This window comes from Herpailurus yagouaroundi, unplaced genomic scaffold, assembly GCF_014898765.1.
Source record: "Herpailurus yagouaroundi ecotype Mexico unplaced genomic scaffold, PumYag 196, whole genome shotgun sequence".
NCBI classification, from domain to species: domain Eukaryota; kingdom Metazoa; phylum Chordata; class Mammalia; order Carnivora; family Felidae; genus Herpailurus; species Herpailurus yagouaroundi.
The window spans coordinates 25,567,244-25,592,041 of record NW_024412427.1 but is presented as its reverse complement, the minus strand read 5'-3'; the positions used below and the strand labels follow the sequence as shown (position 1 = coordinate 25,592,041).

At 36.7% G+C, this 24,798-nt stretch overlaps 1 protein-coding gene across 7 annotated transcripts in view; it reads left to right on the top strand.

The window, feature by feature from the left end:
• The window catches only part of TASP1 (taspase 1), a 307,910-nt gene that overhangs the window by 221,265 nt on the left and 61,847 nt on the right, over nucleotides 1–24,798 (top strand). For all 7 annotated transcript variants that reach the window (XR_005782143.1, XR_005782144.1, XM_040447716.1 and 4 more), the window contains one exon: nucleotides 20,384–20,457. Coding sequence is in view for 5 of the 7 variants with exons in the window: in XM_040447716.1 (XP_040303650.1) it covers nucleotides 20,384–20,457 (74 nt within the window). In the remaining 2 variants the exon portion in view is untranslated. The remainder of the gene's footprint in view (nucleotides 1–20,383; nucleotides 20,458–24,798) is intronic.

The following is a 24,798-nucleotide window of genomic DNA, read 5'->3' as shown; positions in this document are numbered from 1 at the left end:
TGTGAAAGTCACCTTGGCCACCCCAGTCTCAGAGTCACCAGTCTCTGGTTCTGGATATTCTTTTTTTTTTTTTTTTTTTTTTTTAATGTTTATTTATTTTTGAGAGAGAGAGAGAGACAGAGTGCAAGTGGGGGAGGGTGGAGAGAAAGGGAGACACAGAATCCAAAGCAGGTTCCAGGCTCCAAGCTGTCAGCACAGAGCCCAATGCAGGGCTCAAACCCACAGACCTTGAGATCATGACCTGAGCTGAAGTCAGACACTTAACTGATTGAGACACCCAGGTGCCCCATGGTTCTGGTTATTCTTGTAGGAAACACCTTCACTCTATAGGATATGCTCATATTTCTATTTCTTGGTTAGTCAGTAGTGTGTGACTTCTTTTTAGGAAAAAAAAAAAAAAAAAGAATGTAGTTCATACCACTTTCCACTTCCCTTTCCTCCTGGCTTTTGATAGATTTCTACTCTAACTTGAAATCATAAGTTTTAATTTTATTGCAACTGTAACATTGTTTCTTGATTTTTTTCTTGATTCCTCAACTTTATACAATTTCTGTCAACCATATCTCACCCCCCTTTGACTATGTAAGTTCAGGAAAGTTCTTGTGCTCTTCTTTTCTCCTCCTTCCCCACTCCAACTCTCACCTCAATCTCTAGCAATAATGTCATAGTTGTTACCATCCATATTCTGTCCTATATCTAACTTGTCTTCTACACTTTGATTGGAGGTTCTGAACAGTGACAATTAGTAACCAGTATAGACAGTATCAAGATTTTATAAATATTATTCACTGCAGATCCCAGTAGTGGAAGATTGGATCCATAAGAAGTATCTGTCATAAACCTCTGCCTGTAAAGGGAGAATATTTAAAATATCAAGGTCAAGTGAATTCTTCCATGCTATACCCCATAAGTTGCTCCAAAAGCAGGCCACAATTTAATTTGCCTCATCTTTGGACCATAACTTCTCATTTATTGCCTTATAGAACTCTCATGAGACTATAACTTTATAAACTTATGCTTCCTAATACTTAGTAATATCTAGTAACCAGGAGAGCTCAGAAGTCTTTCTTTTCTACAATCCAAATAAAATAATTCCCCAAATTAAAAAAAAACTTGATTGCTGTATATTGTTCATTTTTTATCTGAAGAATAGTATAAGCAAAATAGTCTCTAACTTAAGCTTTTTCTGTGCCCACTCTCTTTTCTGAAAATCGTAAATAGTGTTTCTATTACACCACAAGAGCAGTTTCAATCAAACGCTATTGTCATTTGGTGGAGTTTCCAGAAATCCATTACTGAACCTTTCCTCTTGACAAATACATCAGTTACAAGAGCCCCAGTGGGCCACTTCAGGGGGTGGGATGACTCAAATACAGGGCACTTTCCAGGTTTATCCTCTGTTTACTGGTTTATTAATAGAATTGGCTAATCTCAGGTATGAAGGAATGTTAAAAATCCTCTTGTGTGACCTTGTTACATATGCTTTGTCCATAAACTGTTTGCAAGAAGTGGAGCTTAATTCCTCTCCCTTGGGACTCTCTTCTAAGGCTTAAGAATATGGCAGTGTGATAGAGGGTGACTTCTGAGGCTAGATCAAAAAAGGCATTGTGGGGGTGCCTGGGTGGCTCAGTCTGTTAAGCATCCTACTTTGGCTCAGGTCATGATCTCACTGTTTCCGAGTTCAAGCCTCACATCCGTGCTGACAGCTGAGTGTCTGGAGCCTGTTTCAGATTCTGTGTGTGTGTTTTTCCCTCTCTCTCTCTCTGTCTCTCTCTCTGCTTCTCCATTGCTCATATCTGTCTCTGTCTCTCAAAAATAAACATTAAAAAAAATTTTTAAAGGCATTGTGACATCCTCCTTGCTTTCTCTATTGGATCACTCACTCTCAGAAGGACCAACTGTCATGTTGTATGAACACTCAGGCAGCACTAGAGAAGGGTCCATGTGGCAAAAAACTGAGACCTCCTTCCAGTAACCAGCAAGGCCTTGGGACTTCTTGCCAATAGCCTCAGCTCTGAGTGAACTTTCAGGTAACTGCAACCATGAGGGAGAATATGAATCTCTGAGCAAGAGTCATCCAACAAAGCCACTCCTGAATTCCTCACCCACAGAAACTGAGATAATAAATGTTTGTTGTTTTAAACCACTACATTTTGGTGTAATTTATGCCAACACAGATAACTAACAAACCTTTTAAACCCTCTCACTGCCAAAGGGGCCTCTAGTTTGTCTAAATAGTTATAACAAATCAAGGTGCTCTGTTGCATCTTTAGGCAGCTCAGTCTATAATATTGCATCAGTGGATCCTGGTTTTCTTCTTTGACATCCTCTGGGACAAATGAAATCAGTGCCTTCCCAAGCTTGCAGTCCCTAGTCACTCTTTTCCAGACTGTCTCCTTACCCACCCCACCTCTATTCGTCTCCCATCTCCATATTGTCACCATAGTTTGCTCTCGATAATACATCTGTAGCTGGCCCAGAGAACCTAACTGTGGGCTCAGAAATGGGCAGTCAGGAGAGAAGCAGGCTGCCCTGAAGAAAGGGCAAAAATGAGAACTAGACCTAATTGTGGCTTAGAGAGACTAATCCTAGGATCAGGGGAATAGTGGTCAAAAGAAGAGCCACAAAAGTATATGTAATTAGTTTACTCTATGTCTAAGCTAAATGTTTAATAACTTTCTCTGTGTGTTAAAATAAAGACAAAACCTGTATCTGTTACTATCACTCACTCCCTACTTTTCAGTTCTTCCCTGAGAACACATACATACTCCTGCCTCTGCTGGTCATTTCCCCTAGAAGACAGATAAGAACTACTGAAATTGATGGGAAAGTCCTCCTCTGATCTAACCCCAGAACATGCTTTCATTGTTGTTTCCAATTAGTCCTTCCCTTTACACATCCTCAATGCCCCAAGTTCTTGCCACTCCAGATTGGCTGGTCTTCTTCCAAAGGGTCCTGTTTTTCCCCAGTAACTTTCATGTGCTTTTACCTGTGCTTGGGATGCCTTGGGCCAATTACATTTCTTCTTTTAAGACCCAGGACAGATGTGAATATTCTTGGAATCCTTTGGAAACCCTTTCCCCGGGTGATTTGTTCCTTCCTGGTGTGTGTGTGTGTGTGTGTGTGTGTGTGTGTGTGTGTACGTGCATTTTTTTTTTTTTTTTGCAACATGCATTTGGCATCCCTTGCAACACTTGCCATGACACATCCTAGACATGTGTTAAAGTGTCTGTCCCTCCCTCTAGGCTCACACCTCTTAAGCTTTTTTCTGAGCCCAAATATTTGACAGGAATAGATCACAGATTTTTGAGTGCCAGTGACTCACATGGAGGATCCAGGGGTTTAAAATACCTTTCCAAGCACTAGAAGCTTCAGCTGCCTCTGAGAATCACACCACCAGATTGTGAATCATTTGAGGGCAATGACTGTGTCCTATCCAACCTTATACCCACCCACCATAGTAGCCTCTAATTATTAGGTGAACGAGTTAAGTGCCAAGTGGAATTTCTCTATTGATTCTTTAACAGAAATGTTAAAAGAAATTGACACTCTTCCAGAAAAATGAAATGTCATATAAGGTATCTTCACATGCTCTAAAAACAAACAAACAAACAAACAATATGGCTTGGAAATGTTGGATAATGATGAGTATTTGGGAACAAGTTTTGGAGACAGTTTAAATGGATCGCAGGAGACAGCCTCTGCAAACAGCCTTGCAAAATGACAATTTGGATGTGAATGTGTTTGCAACACCCATCTCTCCACCTCCCACCTCCCAGATCATGAGATGCTGGCAAATCTCAGCCTACAAATCACTGTTTTAACGTAAAGCAAATGCTTGTCCCTGGAGTGAAACAACTGAAAAGAATTAATTTTCTCTCTGCTTTTAGAGAGAAAAAAACCAATAACAACAATATATATTTTACCTGCTAAAGTGCAATTACATGTGCTTTCCAGGCCTGTACAAAAGTGCTTTACTGAGGCTGCTGTATATAGTATGGTTAATAATTGTGTAAACAAAGTCATCTCAAACCTCCCAGTGGAAAGAAATGAGTCCTTTTCTGTTTTAAACTTGTGATTTGATACAAGTAATTAGAGTCTATGCAAATATATGGCATAAACAGCCATCTCACTATATGAGTGCATTTCTTTCCTTGTAGCTTGCCTTTACTGTGTTGGTGGGAGCCTCAAAGACCTTGTGAAGTTCAAGGGTCCCTGCTTGAGAATGGTTACTAAGAAGCAGTGAGTATGGGGATCAATGAGAAACAGCCTCCATATATTTAAGGAAAATCTTAAGCAATTCAGGATAGGAGGCATAGGGGCTCTTAGGGGCTGTGTGTTCAGCCAGTGGCCTCTGTGCTGCTGTTGGGAGTCCTTTATCCAAAATAAATTTGAGGCACACAGTTCAGCCAGAGGCTGATCATCTGATGAACACATATGGTAATTGTTACTCCCCCATTAAGTTACCCTCACCTTACTCAGAGAATGACTCCAGGTTCCTTGCTATCCAGGCATATGTTCATTATGCTGATAATTAAGTGGTGTACATGATATTGCTTATAATTGTCCAGCTACCCCTTTTTCCCGTTTTTCATCTTAACTATGAAATGTTTCATATATTTTTAAAAGAATGTGATAAATTTGTGAGTTATAAAGGATAATAATAAAATGAACACCTGTGAACCCACCACCCAGCCTAAGAAATAGCCCATAACCCGTATTTTTGAAGCCCCCATGTGGGCCTGACTTTATATAAATGGTATGTCACATGATTTTTCTATGTGAGAAGTTTTGCAATTTCTTACATAATTACTTCAAAGAATAATGAATCCTTCTATCATTTTCGACTTAGCTCTATCAAATTAAACTGTTCTTCACTTGCCAATTAGAGCTTAAATGTGGCGTTCCCTTCCCCCCTTCTTAGAACAAGCAAAGTTCTTTATCAAGTACTCTTCTTGTCACTGTTACCAAAACATGCTATGGTTTAAGAATAAAAAATGTTAGATTGAGTTGATGCTTCCTGGAACATTAAAAAGATAAAAGGTCATTTTACTGTAAGTTAAAATTCCAAACCGCCTTTTGGTTTTACTGGCATTAAAAATTTGGCGAGCACACATAAACACATGCACTTCAAAGGAGCTTCATTCTTGGGGCCCCGGCAGTATCACTTATTTCCATTTCATGGCACATGCCACCATGAGCACTTACGAGGAGGCATTCTGTTGGGCTCACATGATCATAAAAATAACTCCTAAAGAGAAGGCAAATTAGCTATTAGGCTGGTAGTGGAAAAGAGGTAGTGCTGGATGTTTGTCGACGTTAATAACTTGTCTTAGAAATATAACTAAAACTGTCTGTAAAGAGGGTCCAGTGTCATGGCTGGAAACTGCTTTCTTTTCTTTTTATTTAATTTCCAGTTAGTTAACATACAGTATAATATTAGTTTCAGGTGTACAATACAGTGATTCAGTACTTCCACACAACATCCTGGGAGCTGGGTGGAAAATTATTTCTTTAGTGCCTCAGCAATGCTTTCGAATTATTATGTCTTCATTATAGTCTTGATAGAGGCTGACATTTTGGTTCTTAATTAGGGATCAGATGGAAATAAGCAAATTAAGTAGTTGTTTTTAAATGCAAAGTAAATAAGCAGACATGATATTTAAACTTTTTAATAACTGAGTTGCATTAATCTATTGATGTAGTGCTCTGAGATTTATATTTTTCTGAGTTAGTTGTCATTTTTAAGACAAAAATGTTGATTACAAATAGATATCTGCTTTGTTTGCCTTATAAAAGAACATTTTTTTCCTTTAAATATCACTAACTGTAGTTTTTTAAAAAATTATTTGTTTTGATAGAGAGAGAGAGTGAGCAAGTGGGTAGGGCCAGAGAAAAGGAGTGAGAGAATCCCAACCAGGCTCTACGTTGTCAATGCAGAGCCTGATGTGGGGTTCAGTCTCAGGAACTGTGAGATGGTGACCTGAGTCGAAATCAAGAGTTGGACGCTTAACTGACTGAGCTACCCAGGCGTCCCATCACTAATGTACTTAAAAAAAAAGAAAAAAATTAGAAATAGAGGTTTATCTGTAATTTTTTTCCCTCCATCCTAAGAACTATAGTTCTAGCTGTAATCAAACCATGTAGTTTTTTTTGTTTTGTTTTGTTTTGTTTTGGCTACAAAATTTTCCATCTGATATAAAGAATATAAAGATTTATGAATAGAATTCTAGTGGTTATGTAACTCTTATTACTGTGGTTCTCCTAAAACTCTCAGAAAAACATTTTGACAAATTTTATAGTCTATTTTCATCTGCTCAAAAGGGTGATAGAGATTACTCCTGTATGAAATAAATCCTAAAAAAATATTTTTTGAATGGATGAAATCATGTTTCAGTAAAACTTGTGTCACTGAATGCTTTCCTGTTCATCAGAGAACTTCTAGGTTCCATCCAGTGGTCCCTATTTCCGGAAGTTTCTAATGCAATAAAATGATAAAGGAAGAGAGCTGAATTGTCCTTTGAGGCTTGTATTTGACCCACATCCCCTTCCTCCTTTTCAGTCATCATGCTTCTTTAGTATTGAACCAATCAGGGTGATCCTTGGGAAGAGAGAATAGTTATTTTCTTGCCTTAGTGTAGCCAAGGTTCTATGGAACCCATTCCTTTTAATACAGTTCAGTGGTTAAAGTTTTTTAGGGAGGCAAGCCAGCTCAAAACCACTTAATGGCCACAGGGGGACACACAAGATGAATCTTAAGGATTCCATGTCAGGACAGTAAAGCATCCCTGTGTGAGCCCTATACTGGGTTATAAAGAAACTAACAACCAGGGGGAAAAATCTACAGAGACAATAGGAGGCTGTTCCATTTATGGTTCCTCACTCTTCCCATTTTAAAAATGAATTTGTCTTTATTCAGCAAGCTATAACTTAAAGCACTGTGTAGAACTTCTAAGGGGAAGACATTCCACCTAAGTCTAAAGAGCAGCAGCTGACTTGGCAACTGCCTAGCCCAAGACAGTTCTGATTTTAAAGTTCTGTTTTCCTTGCAAGAAAGTCTGGGATGTGAAGCCAGGCAGAGGGGTTTTAAATGGGTGCGGGAGCCAGTGCAGATGGGGGTTGTTAACAACAATTGAAGAACAACAACTTTTTTTAGAGGGATGGCTAAGAGCTTCTCTCTGGTCAGAAAAGAGAATCTGTTTGGATAAAGAAAACTTGCTTGCACACCTGGTAAAGAAATTTTATTTGACTTAATTTAAACAGAATGACCTGTGAATCATTTTGAAAGAGGAAGAGGTATCCTGGGGGGAACATCTTACAAGGGATGGCTTGTAGCTCTAATGTTAACCAGTAAAGGTGGTGATTTAAATGTCCCCAGGAGTCAAAGCCTTACATAGGGACTAAAGGCTGTCTCATATAGTGGAGGGACACTACGACTAAAGTAGAACCACCCTTGGGCATTATACTGTGGGTGAGTTTCTTTATTCCAAACCATTAAATGCAACTTTCCAGAAAGGCTAACCTCTAAGATTATGTGCGAATCCATTCTGGATGTCCCTATAATACCATTAACCTGTCATTCATGAGGAGCACATGCACAGCACATCCTACCTAACACATTCTCTGGCACTGCAACAGGATCAGTAGTGTTGGCCTTTTTTCATATCATGCTTATGTGATATGATGTGATATGAAGTCAGCTGGTAGAGAAGAAACTTGCCAAATCCTTTGACCATTTTTCACATGTTAAACCCATTCAGGAATTTATTTCAGCATGTCTTTGGTTCTTAAAGTTTTCTGATGGAGATCTTTTCATGGTCTGGTCATTTTCAGTAGCCTCACAATCCCTGTGCTTTCTACAAAACAATAGGCTTTTCAGATTAGTAGTTGAAGTGCAAACAGTCACCAGCCACTACCAAAGCAACATGGCTCTTTCACAGGCTCAGGCATTGCACTCCAGGCTATTCATTTACCTTGTATGCTGCTTGAGTTCATGATTCTCTACATGGAATAATTACACGTGGAAAAATCCCATTACTATAATATAACATCTGCCTGGTTTGCTGTGTTATTATTAGACTTATTTCTTAATACTCTTACCATAAACTTCCATTTTAAGTTTATGAAACAATTTCAATTTTAGTCCTTAAAAACAAGAAACAAATTATAGACTTCTAGATATCACTCATGATAAGAAATACTACTGTTCTATTATTTTTTTCCCCTATGTAACTCTATCTTTTGCCAGATTTTAATTATAAATTAAGAGTTAATTAGACAGTTTTAAAAGTTTGTGAGATAAACTGGCCTGAGACAAATAAATGTTTTGTATTCATTTTTAAAAACTTATAGAAGTTTTGCAATTTTTAAATTTCTATTGGGAATAAATTTTTGTTCATTTTGATTGTTCTTTAAACATAACACATTTTGCCCTAATTATATGTGCCCAGTGTAAATTTATGTAGGGACTTATTCATGGCCTTTCATAAGATTTGATTATATTTTAGGTAGTCATGAGACATAAAACAATTTGATAGCATTAGATCAGTTTCATATCATAATAAAGCACTCTCATGAAGGACAATTGAAAATATATGGTATTATTACATCAAATTTCAGAAGTTCAGAATGTTATAATCTAAATATAGAAGAAATTAATTCTTAGATAATATAGATTGATAGGATAATTAAGGTTTTTAGGGAGGTGTGGAGAGAAAACTAGGGTAGCAATACTTACATAGGACAAAATAGACCTTAAAACAAACACTGTAACAGAGACAAAGAAAGACACTATATAATCATTAAGGGGACAATCCAAGAAGGTAGAACAATTGTAAATATTTATGCATCCACATAGGAGCACTCAAATACTTAAAGCAGTTAATAACAAACATGAACTAATCAATAATAATACAATACTAGTAGGGGACTTTAACACCCCACTTACATCAATGAACAGATCATCCGAATAGAAAATCAACAAGGAAACAGTGGCTTTGAATGACATATTGGACCAGATGGATTTAACAGATATGTTCAGAATGTTCCTTCCTAAAACAGCAGAATACATATTCTTTTCAAGTGCATATAGAACATTCTCCAGAACAGATCATATGTTAGCCCACAAAACAAATCTCAGCATACTCAAAGAAATCAAAATCATTTCATGCATTTCTTCTGACCACAATGCTATGAAACTAGAAAACCATAAGAAAAAATCTGAAAAGAGAACAAATACATGGAGGTTAAATAACATACTACTAAACAATAAATGGGTCAACCAACAAATCAAAGAGGAAATCAAAATGAAATTAAATGAAAATGAAAACACACAGTCCAAAACATTTGAGATGCAGCAAAAACTGTTCTAAGAGGGAAGGTTTTAGCAATACAGGTCTACCTCAAGAAACAAGAAAAACCTCAAAAAAACAACCTAACCCTTACACATAAAGGCATTAGAAAAAGACGAACAATTGAAATCCCAAACCAAAAGAATGAAGTAAATAATAAAGTTAGAGCAGAAATAAGAAAAATATATGAACTAAAAAATAATAGAACATATCAATGAAACCAGGAGCTGCTTCTTTGAAAATATCAACAAAATTGATAAACCATTAGCCAGACTCATCAAAAAAGAGAGAAGACTCAAAATCAGAAATTAAAGAGGAGAAATAACAAATGATAGCACAGAAATACAAAGGATTGTAAGAGAATATGAGGAAAAGTTATATGCCAATAAATTGGACAATTTGGAAGAAATAGATAAATTCCTAGAAACCTATAAACTACCAACATTGAATCAGGAGAAATACAAAATTATATAAATAATCAGCAGTGAAATTAATCAGTAGTCAAAAAAATCATCACAAACAAAAGTCTAAGACCAGATGGCTTCACAGGCAAATTATAACAAATATTTAAAGAAGCATTAATACCTGTTCTTTTCAACATGAATAGACACTTTTCCAATGAAGACATCCAGATGGCTAACAGGAAAAGATGTACAACATCACTCATCATCAAGGAAATACAAATCAAAACCACGATGAGATACCACCTCACACCTGTCAGAATGGCTAAAATTAACAACACAAGAAACAACAGGTGTTGGCAAAGATACGGAGAAAGAGGAAACCCTCTTGCACTGTTGGTAGGAATGCAAACTGGTGTAGCCACTCTGAAGAACAGTATGGAGGTTCCTCAAAAAACTACAAATAAAACTACCCTAGATCCAGCAATTCCATTACTATGTATTTACCCAGAGGATACAAAAAATATGGATATGAAGGGGTACCTGAATCCTAATGTTTATAGCAGCATTATCAACAAGCAGCAGACTATGGAGAGAGCCCAAATGTGCATTGACTGATAAATGGATAAAGAAGATGTGGTATATATAAATGATGGAATATTACTCAGCCATCAAAAAGAATGCAATCTTGCCATTTGCAACAACCTGGATGGAGCTAGAATGTATTATGCTAAGTGAGATAAGTCAAGCAGAAAGAGAAATACCATATGATTTCACTCATGTAGAATTTAAGAAACAAGACAGATGAACATATGGGAAGGGGAGGAAAAAAACAAGAAGAGAAGGAAACAAATGACAAGAAACTATTGATGATAGAGAATAAACTGAGCGTTGATGGAGGGAGGTGAGTGGGGGATGAGCTAGATAGGTGATGGATATTAAGGAAGGTCTTTTTGATGAGCACTGGATACTGTATGTAATGATGAATCACTGAATTCTACTCCTGAAACCAATATTGCACTGTATTTTGCCTAAAATTTAATTTAAAAAAAGTATTCTCAAATGATTCCAAAAAATGAAAAAGGAAAACTTCCAAATTTATTCTATGAGGCCTGCATTACCTGATACCAAAAGCAGATAAAAACACTACGAAAAAAGAGAAATGCAGGCCAATATCTTTGATGAACATAGATGCAAAAACTTCTCAATAAAATACTAGCATATTAAATACAAAACTACATTTTAAAAAGTTATTCACCATGATCAAGTGGAATTTATTCCCAGGATGCAAGCATTGTTCAGTTTTCACAAATCAATGTGATATATCACATCAACAAGAGAATGGATAAAAAGCATATGGTCATTTCGATAGATTCAGAGAAAACACTTGACAAAATACAACATCAATTCATGATAAAAATCCTTAACAAAGTAAGTTTAGAGGGAACATTCCTCAACATAATAAAGGCCATATATGAGAAACCCACAGCTAACATCCTACTCGATGAAAAACTTAAAGCTTTCCCCCTAAGATAAGGAACAAGACAGAGATGGCCATTCTCACCACTTTTATTCAACATAGTAATGAAAGTCCTTGCAAGGCTCTTCCAAAAAACTGCTAGAACTAATAAATGAATTCAGTAAAGTGGCAGGATGCAAAATCAGTGTGCAGAAATCTGTTGCATTTGTATACATCAATAATGAAGCAACAGAAAGGGAAGTTAAGAAAACAGTCCTATTTATAATTGCACCAAAAATTATAAGATACCTAGGAATAAGCCTAACGAACGAGGTGAAAGACCTGTACTGTGAAAACTTTAAAACACTGAGGAAAGAAATTGATGATACAAGGGAATGAAAAGACATTCCATAACTTCAGCAGACAACAAAAATAAATAAAAGGCATACAAATTGGCAAGGAAGAAGTTAAACTTCCAATCTTCACAAATGACATGATACTCTACTTGGGAAACCTGAAAGACTCCATCAAAAAACTGCTAAAAGTGATACACGAATTCAGCAAAGTTGCAGGATATAAAATCAAAGTACAGAAATCTTGCATTAGTATATGCCAATAATGAAGCAGCAGAAAGAGAAATCAAGGAATTGATCCCATGTACAATTGCACCAAAACCCGTAAGATACCTAGAAGTAAACCTAACCAAAGAGGTAAAAGATCTATATGCTGAAAACTATAGAACATTTCTGAAAGAAATTGAAGAAGACACAAAGAAATGGAAGAACATCCCATGTGCATGGATTGGAAGGACAAATATTGTTAAAATGTCTGTACCACCCAAAGCAATCTGCACATTCACTGCAATCCGTATCAAAATAACATCAGCATTCTTCACAGAGCTAGAACAGTTCTAAAATGTGTATGGAACCAGAAAAGACCCCAAATAGCCAAAGTAATGTTGAAAAAGAAAACTGTGAAGATGGAGGCATCATAATTCCAGACTTCAAGCTGTATTTACAAAGCTGGAATTATCAAGATAGTATGGTATTGGCACAAAGACACTTAGATCAATGGAACAGAATAGAAAAACCAGAAATGGCCCCACAAACCTATGGCCAACTAATCTCTGACAAAGCAGGAAAGAGTATCCAATGGAAAAAGGCAGCATCTTCAGCAAATGGTGTTGGGGAAACTGGACAGTGACATGCAGAGGAATGAAACTGGACCAATTTCTTTATTTTTTTTAATAGTTCTTTTAAAAATTTTTGTTTTTTGAGAGATAGAGAGCCAGTGGGGGAGGGGCAGAGAGAGAGGGAGACAGAAACCCAAGCAGGCTCCACGCTGTTAGCGCAGAGCCCAATGCAGGGCTCAAACTCATGAACCGTGAGATCATGACCTCAGCTCAAGTCAAGAGTTGGATGCTCAACCAACTGAGCCACCCAGGAGTCCCTAAACTGGACAACTTTATTACACCATGCACAGAAATAAATTCAAATTGGATGAAAGACCTAAATGTAAGACAGGAGACATCAAAATCCTAGAAGAGAATACAGGCAGTAACCTTTTTGACCTCAGCCACAGCAACTTATTACTAGACATGTCTCCAGAGGCAAGGGAAACAAAAGCAAACATGAACTACTGGGACCACATCAAGATAAAAAGCTCCTGCCCAGTGAAGGAAACAACAAAACTAAAAGTCAACCTTTGGAATGGGAGAAGATATTTACAAATGACATGTCTGGTAAAGGGTTAGTATCCAAAATCTGTAAAGAACTTAATTAAATTCAATCCCCCCCAAAACAAACAATCCAATGAAGAAATTGGTAGAGGTCTTTTCCAAAGAAAACATCCAGATGGCTAACAGACACATGAAAAGATGCTCAGTATCACTCATCATCAGGGAAATACAAATCAAAACCACAATGAGATACCACCTCACACCTGTCAGAATAACTAAAAGGAACAATTCAGGAAACAACAGATGTTGGCGAAGATGCAGAGAAAAGGGAACCCCCTTGCACTGTTGGTGGGAATGGAAACTGGTGTAGCCACTATGGAAAACAGTATGGATGTTCCTGAAAAAGTTAAAAATAGAACTACCCTACCACCCAGAAATTACACTATTAGGTATTTATCCAAAGGCTACAAAATGCTGATTCAAAGGAGTCCATGCAATATTTATAGCAGTGCTATCAACAACAGTCAAACTATGAAAAGGGCCCAATGTCCATTGACTGATGAACGGGTAAAGAAGTTGTGATATATATATGCGATGGAATGTTACTCAGTGATCAAAAAGAATGAAATCTTACCATTTGCAACAATGTGGTTGGAACTAGAGTGTATTATGCTAAGTGAAATAAGCCATTCAGAGAAAGACAAATATATAATTTCACTCATGACGAATTTAAGAAACACAACAGATGAACATAGGAGAAGGAAAAATAAAATAAGATAAAAATAGAGGGGAGCAAACCATAAGAGACTCTTAAATATAGAGAACAAATTGAGGGTTGATGGAGATGGTGGCAGGGGGAATGGGCTAAATGGGTGATGGGCATTAAAGAGGGCACTTGCTGGGATGAGCCACTGGGTGTTATATGTAAGTGATGAATCACCAATTTCTACTCCTGAAACCAATACTACACTATATGTTAACTTACTTGCATCTAAATTAAAAAAAAAGGGGGGGGGGCGCCTGGATGGCTCAGTTGGTTAAGTGTCCGACTTCAGCTCAGGTCATGATCTCACAGTCCGCGAGTTCGAGCCCCATGATGGGCTCTATACTGACGGCTCGGAGCCTGGAGCCTGCTTCAGATTCTGTGTCTCCCCCTCTCTCTGCCCCTCCCCTGTTCATGCTCTGATTCTGTCTCAAAAGTAAATAAACATTAAAAAAATTATAAAAAAAGAAAAGATATTCAATGCTCATAGGTTGAAAGAACAAATATCATTTAAGTGCTATATTACCCAAAGCAACCTACAGATTTAATGAAATCCCTATCAAAATACCAATAGCATTTTTCGCAGAACTAGAACAATTCTAAAATTTGTATGTAACTACAGAAGAATCTGAATAGCCAAAGCAATCTTGAAAAAGAAAAGCCAAAGGATCATAATTCCATATATGAAGTTATATTACAAAGGTGTAGTAATCAAAATGGTATGGGAGTGGCATAAAAATAGACACATAGATTAATGGAACAGAATAGAAAATCCAGAAATGAATTCACAACAGTATGGTCAGTTAATCTTTGACAAAGCAGAAAAGAATATCCAGTGGGAAAAGGACAGTCTCTTCCAGAAACGGTATTGGGAAATGGACAACATGCAAGAGAAATAAACTGGACCACTTTCTTACACCATACACAAAAATAAACTTAAATGGGTTAAAGACCTAAATGTGAGACCTGAAACCATCAAAATCCTAGAGGGGAACACAGACAGTACTCTCTTTGACATCAGCCATAGCAACTTTATTCTAGATACGTCTCCTGAGGCAAGGAAACAAAAGCAAAAATAAACTATTGGGACTACATCAAAATAAAAAGCATCTGCACAGCAAAGGAAACAATCAGCAAAACTAAAAGGCAGCCTACAGAATGGGAGAAGATACTTACAAATGATATCTGATAAAGGGTTAGTATTCAAAATATATAATTAAACACCCAAAAAACATAATCCAATTAAAAAATGGGCAGAAGACATGAAGAGACATTTCTCCAAAGAAGATATACAGATGGCCAACAGACAAATGAAAAGAGGCACATCACTCATCATCAGGGAAATGCAAATCATAAACTACAATGAGATCTCACTTCACACGTGTCAGAATGGCTAAAATCCATACAAGTGTAGGAGATAAAGAAATCCCCTGCACTGTTGATGGGAAGACAAACTGGTACAGCTACTGTGAGAAACCGTATGGAGGGTCCTCAAAAAGTTAAAAATAGAACTACCTCTTGTACTGTTGGTGGGAATGCAAACTGGTGCTGTCACTGTGACAAACAGTATGGAAGGTCCTCAAAAAGTTGAAAATATAACTACCCTATGATCCAGCAATCACAGTACTCGTGTTAAAAATACAAAAACATTATTTCAGTGGGATATATGCACTGCTATATTTATTGCAGCATTATTTACAAAAGCCAAATTATGGAAGCATCCTAAGTATCCATTGATAGATGAATGGATGAACAAGATATATCACACACACACACACACACAATGGGATATTATTCAGGCTTGAAAAAAGAATGAAATTTTGCCATTTTCAACAACATGGTCGGAGCTAGAGAGTATAATACTAAGTGAAATAAGTCAGTCCGAGAAAAACAAATACCATATGATTTCAGTCATATTTTGAATTTAAGAAACAATGCAAACAAAAGGGAAGAGAGAGAGAGAGAGAGAAATCAAGAAACAGGCTCTTAATTATAGAGAACAAACTGATAGGGAGATGGGTTGGGGGGATGGGGGTTAAAGAGTACACTTTTCATCATTAGCACTAGTAATGTATAGAATTGTTGAATCACTATATTGTACACTTGAAACTAATATAATACTGTACATTAGCTATACTCAAATTAAAATTAAGATCTTAATGAAATTAACATGGCCCCCAAGCTCAGTGTTGAAGTGCTTTCCTAATGCAGAGAGGTTGTGCTGCCTTGTGGAGAAAGGGTGCATGTTAGATAAACATCATTCGGGCAAGAGTTGTTATGCTGTTGACGATGAACTCAGAGTTCATGAATAACAGTATCGTACATCCAGAAAAAGGAAGAGGAAATTCATTGATCTGTATGTAGGGCTGCTCCAAAAATTCCTAAAATAATGTCTGTGGTGCATGATGAAGCCATGGAAAAACTGGACAATTAGCTAAACTTGTGCATTCACAAGATAATGACCAATAAACAGAGCATAGGGGACAGCATTGTTTTGAGGCTGAAAACCAGATTAATTCATGAGCAGGTCATCTAGGGTCAGGAAAATGGTTAACTCTTCTTTGCTTGTGTTTCATTATAAAGAAATATAAGATGTCTTATACAGAAACATTTAAGGTTACTTACTGATTGAAAATGTTGTGACCAAAGCCTTGTGGGAATCGAACCCAGTATTTTCCTTAGGAGCAATAGCTCAGTATTTGCTAATTCAATGTTCATGGCAACACTGTAGAATATAACTACCACAAAGTGCAGGGATGTATTTTCAAATGGCTATGCTTCCATCATTGGTGAGAGTGCTCTTTTCTCTACCCCAGCTAACATAATGTTTCAAACTTTGATATCTGATAGTTGAATAATGGTAGTTTGCAGTTTTAATTTGCATTACATTTAGTATGAAAAATGTAGAAGAACATCTTTTCATGTTTTGGAGCCACTTATATTCCCCTTGTTTTCTCTTTTTCCTTTTGTCTTTTTCTCATTGATTTGTGGCACATCTTTATGTATGAAGAAAATTAGCTCTTTTTCTATGCTACAAATTGCAGATATTTTCACTAGTGTGTCATTTGTCTCTATACTTTTTTCCCCATATGGCAAAAGAAAATACACATTTTTTTTTTTTTTTTTTGATAGAGAAAGAGAGAAAGAGTGTGAGCAGGGGAGACGGACGGGGGTGGAGAGAGAGAGAGAGAGAGAGAGAGAGAGAGAGAGAGAGAGAATTTTAAGCAGGGTACACACTGAGCATGAAGCCCGATGTGGGACTCGATCCAACAACCCTGGGATCAAGACCTGAGCCAAAATCAAGACTTGGACGCTCAACCAACTGAGCCACCCAGGCACCCCTATAAACATTTTTAATGTAGTCAAATGTATTGATCATGGCTTTTGTGGCCTCTTGGGTTTGTTACAGTTTTAAAAGCTTTTCTTAAGAGATGTATAAGAGTTGTATTTGTGTTTGAAGTTTTGTGATCCTTTGGTGTTGTTAAGGAATTTAATCTTTTCAGTATATAACATTAATTACAAATCTTTCTTTCCATGCTGGGTAAATTTCAAAGCAATAGAACGATGGAAGTTCACCAGGTTTTGGAATCCAAAAGTCCAGTTTGAATTGTAGTTTATGCACTTACTAAAGTGACCTAAGCCATGTTACTTACTTGCTCTTAGCCTCAGGTTCCCCATCTGGGCATTAGTGAGTTCTATTACAAAAGACAGTGCCTGGCACGTGATAGATTCTCAATGTTAGTTGCTCTCTCTCCTGCTTTCCTGAAGCCCTTGACCAAGAAATATTTTGATAAATTAATGTAAGACATATACTTAAATAAATAGGATTTCTTTACAAAAGCATTCTATAATTTAAATTATAAAAAAATTTCTGTTGAGTTTCTCAAGCCAGCCTGAACTAGTAACTCATACATACATACATACATACATACATACATACATACATACATACATACATATTTGAGTTGTAGGTACTAAAAATTGTGTGTCAGTACAATGCACATTGCAAAAATACATTTTTTGGTAATAAATGGTTTTTGGTAATTTGGTAATATATGGTAAATTTTTGGTAATAAATGTGAAAAAAGTAAATGGAGACTGAATTTTTAGACACTGCATTATTTTCTTTAAGAACTCCTAGACTATGTCTAGAAACTTCATTGGAACCCCTTTAATTAAAAAAGCAATTAGTTAATGAAATCAGTCAGTGTACCCAATTTATCCTGTTTCATAATTCTAAATTTTTTACATACTATATTTTCTTAAAGCAGGCTACATTTTTAGAGAGAATAATGCATTCTAAAATCATCAAAATTGTGTCGTAAAAAATAAAGCATAATATGTTTATCCTTTAGTTTCATGACTAGATCAACTATATTTCCATGTATTTTTCTTTCCATGGCTAATTCATGAGCCACCTTAACATGTGGAGCATAAGGAGAAGTCACAGTTTTAGAAATGCCTTAACTTTGTATTTAAATACAATTGCTTTGTCACTACTCTAAGGAAATTCAGTAAGACTTGAATGCCTTTGCTCTATTAGGCAATTTAGAATATCCCAGACCTTGCTCTGGACTTCAAGATTTTTTGTAGTTCAAAGCAGATGTGTGAGGAAGAAAAAACATCTGGTGAAGAGAACTTGCTTCATCGCGTGATGCTGTTTTCCTGCACTCTTCAGCAGAGCGTCTGTTGAGCAGGTTGGCAGGTTTGATAATTAATTAATGATGAGGGAATGAGCCACGTATCTGAGGAACTCAGTTTTGCCCCTTACTGCTTCTTTCTTCCCCACATGTCTGGCAAAGCCTTCAGAGTCTAGGATCACTGATCCCACAGTTGTGTCTCAACTCCAACACTTGTCTTCAGGCTTAATTAGCTCAGAGATATAAACAGATGGATGGTCTGGGACCTAGAGGGTTTAGTGTTGAGCAATGCAGTTTTATTATCAGGGACTTGGAAACTTTTGTTGGAGAAGTACATCATCAAAACTTAAAAAAAAAACCTTAGAATTTTGAAAGTACATACTTGAAGGCGACAGAGCTGTGTGTATCCGTATATTTGTGGATTTCTCTTTTGTCACTTTTTGTTTAAATAGAAGCTCAAACTTACAGGAAAGTTGCAAGAATAATACAAGAGACACCCATTATTCCTTTACCCAGATTTACCCACTGTTTTTATTTTACCCTGTTTGTCTTTACATCCTCACTCCTTCCTTCCCCTCTCTTCCCTCTAGACACACACACACACACACACACACACACACACACACACACACACACACATATATCATACATATTTAAACGTGCTTTTTTTAAATGAACTGTTTGAAGGCAAGGTGGATGTCAGCTATCTTTACTCCTAATACTTCAGTGTATATTTCTTAAAGACAGGCCATTCTTCTAAATAATCACAGTATAGTTATCAAAATCATAAAATTTAATATTGATATGGGATTATTATCTAAGCCATAGTCCCTTTTAAATTTCATCAGTTGTCACAGTATTGTACCTATGATGTTCCCCACCCTCCCCAGACCTATTCAGGATAACACATTGCATTTAGTTGTCATATCTCCTTTACATGGGAATGGTTTTTCAACTTTTTGTGTATGTTTTGACTTTGACATTTGTGAAGAGTTCAAATCAGTCCTTTGTAGTATTCCTGTAATTGAGTTTGTGTGGTATTTCCTCACGCAGTCTGGGCTCTGCAATTTTGGCAGAAGTACCACAGGAGTGGTGGTGTACGTCTGATGGTGTCTTATCAGGGGGCACGTGGTGTTGATTTTTTCTTAATTGGTGATGTGAGTTTCGATCATTTGATTAAGGGGGGGGCCCATTGGTTTCTCCACAGTGAACCTACACTTCCCCTGTTTCTATTTTGTAAGAACATTATGGAGAGATATGTTGAGACTATGTAAACAGCTTGCTCATCTTCAAATTTTCACCCACTCGTTTTAGCAACCGTGATGATTTTCTAAGTCTGTTATTTCTTCTATATTTACTAGTTGGCATTCTGCTGCAAGGAAGAGCTTTCTTTCCTTTCTCTTTTATTTATTCATTTATTTATTTGCATTAGTATAGGTTCATTGGTTCTTATTTTATTCAGTGGTGATAATTCCTTACTATCATGATTTATTTTGATACTTTGGCCAGTGGAAGCCCCTCAGTCTGACCTCGGGGTCATTTTGATAAGTTGTCATCATTCCTTGAGCTTCCTTACTTTCTGACATGCAAAAAGATGTTCCAGATTCATTTTATATTTTCTCTGCCCCAGCCCCAGAACGAACATTCTCCAAGGAATCCTGGTTCCTTTTCATGGAGAATGGTATTTAGAAACCAAGACTCTGTGTGTGTGTGTGTGTGTGTGTGTGTGTGTGTGTGTGTTAAAGGAAATTACGTTATGGAATATTACATGTGCTAAATCATTGTGTACTGTACGTATGAATGTATGGTGCACGTGTGTGTTTAAGTTTACAAGTTTCAAACAGAAGAGCACTTATTTTACATGTAATAATTATAAGTTTTGACAAGAAAGAAATACATTTTTCATTTCACAGTAAATGGCATTACACAGTTTTGAGTTCTAAATCATCTTGACATTTATGAAGGACCAAGTGGAAAGTAGGCAACTGAGTGTGTTAAATATAAAGCTATCTTTAACTGTTGTATTAAAAAGCAAAGATTTATTTTCCATCTGTGATCTGAATGTGCCTACTTGTGTTCTCTTCCACGGCAGTGGAATTTCTGTGGAGCCACACAACAGAGAGCATGTGTGTTGGATACATGTCAGCCCAGGATGGGAAAGCCAAGGTAAGCGGGAACACTGGGGCATAACCTGAAAACCTTGCAGGTTGCATGAACCTCTAACTGGCTAAGTTGATACAAATGAAATTTTTCAGCTTCTGTTGGGCAGTAACTCTGTGATCTTTATGGGAATCTGATTAAGCACAGTTAACGATGCCAAAGAAAAACAGCAGATCTTTTTAGCTTTTAATGACAAAGCAGGGGAGATTAGGAAACACCACCTCCCTTTTATTTTCATCTTGTTCTTCCTCATCTATTGTGAATAATTGGAAAAGAAGAAACTGGGGATTGAGAAGAGAAAGTGGGAGTAGAACTGATGGGCTGACCGGGCTGGGTGATTTTGCCGGGAGTGTTGGAATAGATCAAGGAAACAGAGGGAAAAACAGTGCTTGTATACCACCCTACATGTTCAAGGGCAGAGGCAGCCGATGTGCTTGCACATGCAACTTGTCCAGTGCTCTGGTGTGTTCTGGCATACCCTGGCATGATGCCCTTGTGGGAAGAGTCAAAGGTCTGTGCTCTGGGCAACACGTGCCTGTGGCATGCATCCCTCGGTGAGTCACAACAATCACACAGACATACACAGCACCTCGTGAATTGCTTGGTTTCACTGCACCCACGGTGGGTGAGTCTGGGAGTAAGAAATATAATTTGTGGGTTTTATTTTATACTGGCCTCATGTTCTTCTTGTTCATAAAAGTTTTAGAAACAGCTGTGGCATATGATGTTTACTTGGCATTAAAGTGCCTCAATTGCAAAGCTGTAAAGTTGGGCCACCTCTTTTTTAAAGGACATAATTTATTTTGCATATTGGGAAATATAAGTAAGGAAACTTCTGATACAAACATCCTGATAAATATTGAATCATTAACAAATCAAAGATGCATGCAGCAAATTAAGGGTACATGTCATTTTATTGCTTATTGCTAACCCATCCAGACTGGCCTCTATATTATTCAGCAAGCCAGGAGCATCACAGGGCTTCTGTGAGTACAGCATACAAGAACATTTCATCAGACAAAGATTGACTTATATTTGTCATGGTATTACTGAGTTCTCCTCCCCTTTGTCTTACCCTCAACTAATACAGTTTTCACATTGTATTAGTAGGCTTATTTCATAAGAGAATGCACAGAGATTGCTTTGTTTCATAGTATATACGAAGAAGAATTATAATTGCTCACTTTAAAGGTGATTTTTGAGCTTCAAGCAACATTGCCTAATAGAATTTTCTGTGATGAGTGAAATTATTTATATTTTGTTATCCAGTGTGATAGCCACTAGTCACGTGGGTATTGAGCACCTGAAATATGGCTAGTATACCTGAGGAACAGAATTTTAAATTAGTTTAATTTAAATTACTTAGGGTTTTTTTTTTAATGTTTATTTATTTTTGAGAGAGAGAGAGAGAGAGAGAGAGAGCGAGCGCATGTGCACAAACAGGGGAGGGGCAGAGAGAGAGGGAGACACAGAATCCAAAGCAGGCTCCATGCTGTCAGCACAAAGCCCAATGTAGGGCTCAAACCAATGAGCCGTGAGATCATGACCTGAGTTGAAGTCGGATGCTTAACTGACAGAGCTACCCGGGTGCCTCTAAATGACTTAACTTTTAATTTAGATAGCCACATGTGGCAAAACAGCTACTGTATTGAACATCATGGGTTTAAAGAATGAGTGGAAAAATGGTTATTCAAATAAGTATTTTCAGAACACTCTTTTCTTCCCAATGACAAAATAATTTCCAAATATAAATAAGCCTGATAAGCCATAAGAATGGCTTACAGCCATTTAAGTTTCTCTTACCCCATACATATTGACTCCGAGCTAAAATTGCTTTTTAATAAAAGAACAAGTAGGAGGTGGACTTCAGTATTTAAGCCAGTGTGGTGGGGGTACCATCATGTTATTTAAGTCCCTTGTGTGGAAATGTTCCAGTTATCCCTGCTGGTGGCCTGTGGAAGGCACCTTACTATTTAACATGAAATATGGGTAGTAAAGAGAGTGGAGAGTCCTGCATTGAGCCCAAAGATGTTTGGCCTCTAGTTGCATTGCTTGACATCTGGTCGATGTGGTTTTCATATTGCTGGTAAATTCTCCAGCTGGTAGTCTTGATTGGGCCAACAGATACAGCTGCTCCTCTTGCCTCACTTGTAAATTATGTTTTTGACCTTCCTTGCAGAGAGTTAATCCCTCTCCCTTTCTTCCTCCTTTGAGCCTGTGGCTACAAATGCTTTCCAGAAAGAAAAAAAAAAAAAAAAAACCCACCCAAAACACTAATGCTTTGGCTGTTGAATTCTATTGATCAAAAAACCATCTCTTCTGTCATAAAGGCTGGAATTTTATTGTATTGCAAGTAAGACAATGTTAGAAATGAAAAGCTGGGCTCAAAAGAGAAAGGGGCAATAGCAAAGTTTGTATTCCTTTTAAGAGAGTAAGTAAGCCTTTGGCCTACCCGTCTGGTTTCCTGACTTCAATGAAAAAAATGCTGAATTAATGGTATACCCATTCAGTATGATGACTGGTTTGTAAAACATGTTCTTATATAATGTTGAGGTCCATGGTAGCAAAATAAGAAAGAAGGCATCTTTAAAAATTAAACGGAAACAAAACTCAAAAACCAAACAACAAAAAACACACACATTTTTTAAATTTAAAAACTATTTCTAAAAAGTTCTTTTTTTTTTTTTTTTCCAATTTGGACTTATTGTTACCAACCTCAGAAACTAAACCACCTGGCTATTCAAACATTTTATTTAAGCTAGCTATGTTCAATCCAAGTTAAGTCCTTGAATTAAAGTTCACCTCAAAATCATACTGCTTTAAAAAGAGTGGATAATAAATATTGTAACCAAAATCCATATATGATTTGAATTAAATAGAAGTAGTTTCTTTTACAAATTTATTTGTTTTCTTCTCTTTTTTATAGAACATTCTTTCAATTGTATAATTTAATTTAATTTCTAAGCCTGGTAACATAAGTTAAAGAGATTTTTTTTATTAAACCAAAACTAGGGCATTGATACCAGTTGTATTTAAAAATCAGATTGCCTATATCCTACCCAGATAGTGCCTAATGAATAGTTTTTAATAAACACCCTGTGTGCATGGACTACTGTAATAAAAACAGATGTTAAGACTGCATGGAACTTATTCAAGTGTAATAAGTGAAACCTAGGGTTTTTTTTACTATGTAGAGGTCACTTTTTATAACAATAGTGAAAATACTGTTATAAAAAAATTCATTCTTGAGGAAGAGCAGGCTGTTTTATGATCTTAACATGTCTCCCCACAGAATTCTTATTAGTTGCAGAGAAAAATAAATATAAATGGGGAAACCAGGCAACAACTTGACCTTGTGATCAAAATTAATGTGACTAGTGAGGGGCAGATGGACATCATGTGGCTCTGGATGTGATAACCTGAGAAAGGCACAACATCATTTTTATAGTATTCCATCTGGAAGTGCATAACCTGAATCTAAGCACAAGGAAACATCAGACAAATCTAAAATGAGGAACATTCTATGAAAAGAGAAAAAAAGGACTATATTCTTCAAAAATGTCAGTGTCATAAAAGACAAAAGCTGAGGGAAATGCTCCAGATTAAACAATAGTAGAGTCTTGACAACTAAATGTGATACTTGATCCTAGACTGGATCCTATATGGGAAGGGGGAAATGCTATAAATGCGTTACTAGGTCAATTTACAAAATTGGAATATAAATAGAAGAAAGTGTATCGTTGTTAAATTTGTTACAACTGTACTGTGGTACGTAAAGAAATATTCTCACTCTTAGCAAATACAGACTAAAGTATCTAGGGATAACGGGCCATAATATATACACTATCTTCTTGATAGTGTAAATATGTGGATGGATGGATAGATGGAGAGCAAATTACAAAGTAATGGAGCAAAATGTTATCAATAGGTGAATCTGGGTAAAGGATGTATGGATGTTCCTCGAACTGTTCTGTAATTTTGATATTATTTTTGCATAGACAATTTAAAATGTATTATCACTCTTGGATATTATGGCACATTTGATTAGGTTTGAAATGAATACGTAATGGAATGACGCAGTGCCAGGAAGCTGGAGCCTGGGTTTTCCTTCCACTCTGCACACTTGGTGTGATCACTCTGCTTCTTGGGATCTCAGGAGCCTCATCTGTAAAATGAGAATAAGAATACCTTATTATGCCTAAGTCCTTTCTGGGAGAAGGTATGATAACAACAAAGAAACAAAATCTGTCTCTAAATACAGATGACTGGACCCTATTAACTCCTTGATGTATTATATATCTATATCTATATTTATATCTATATTTATATCTATATTTATATCTATAT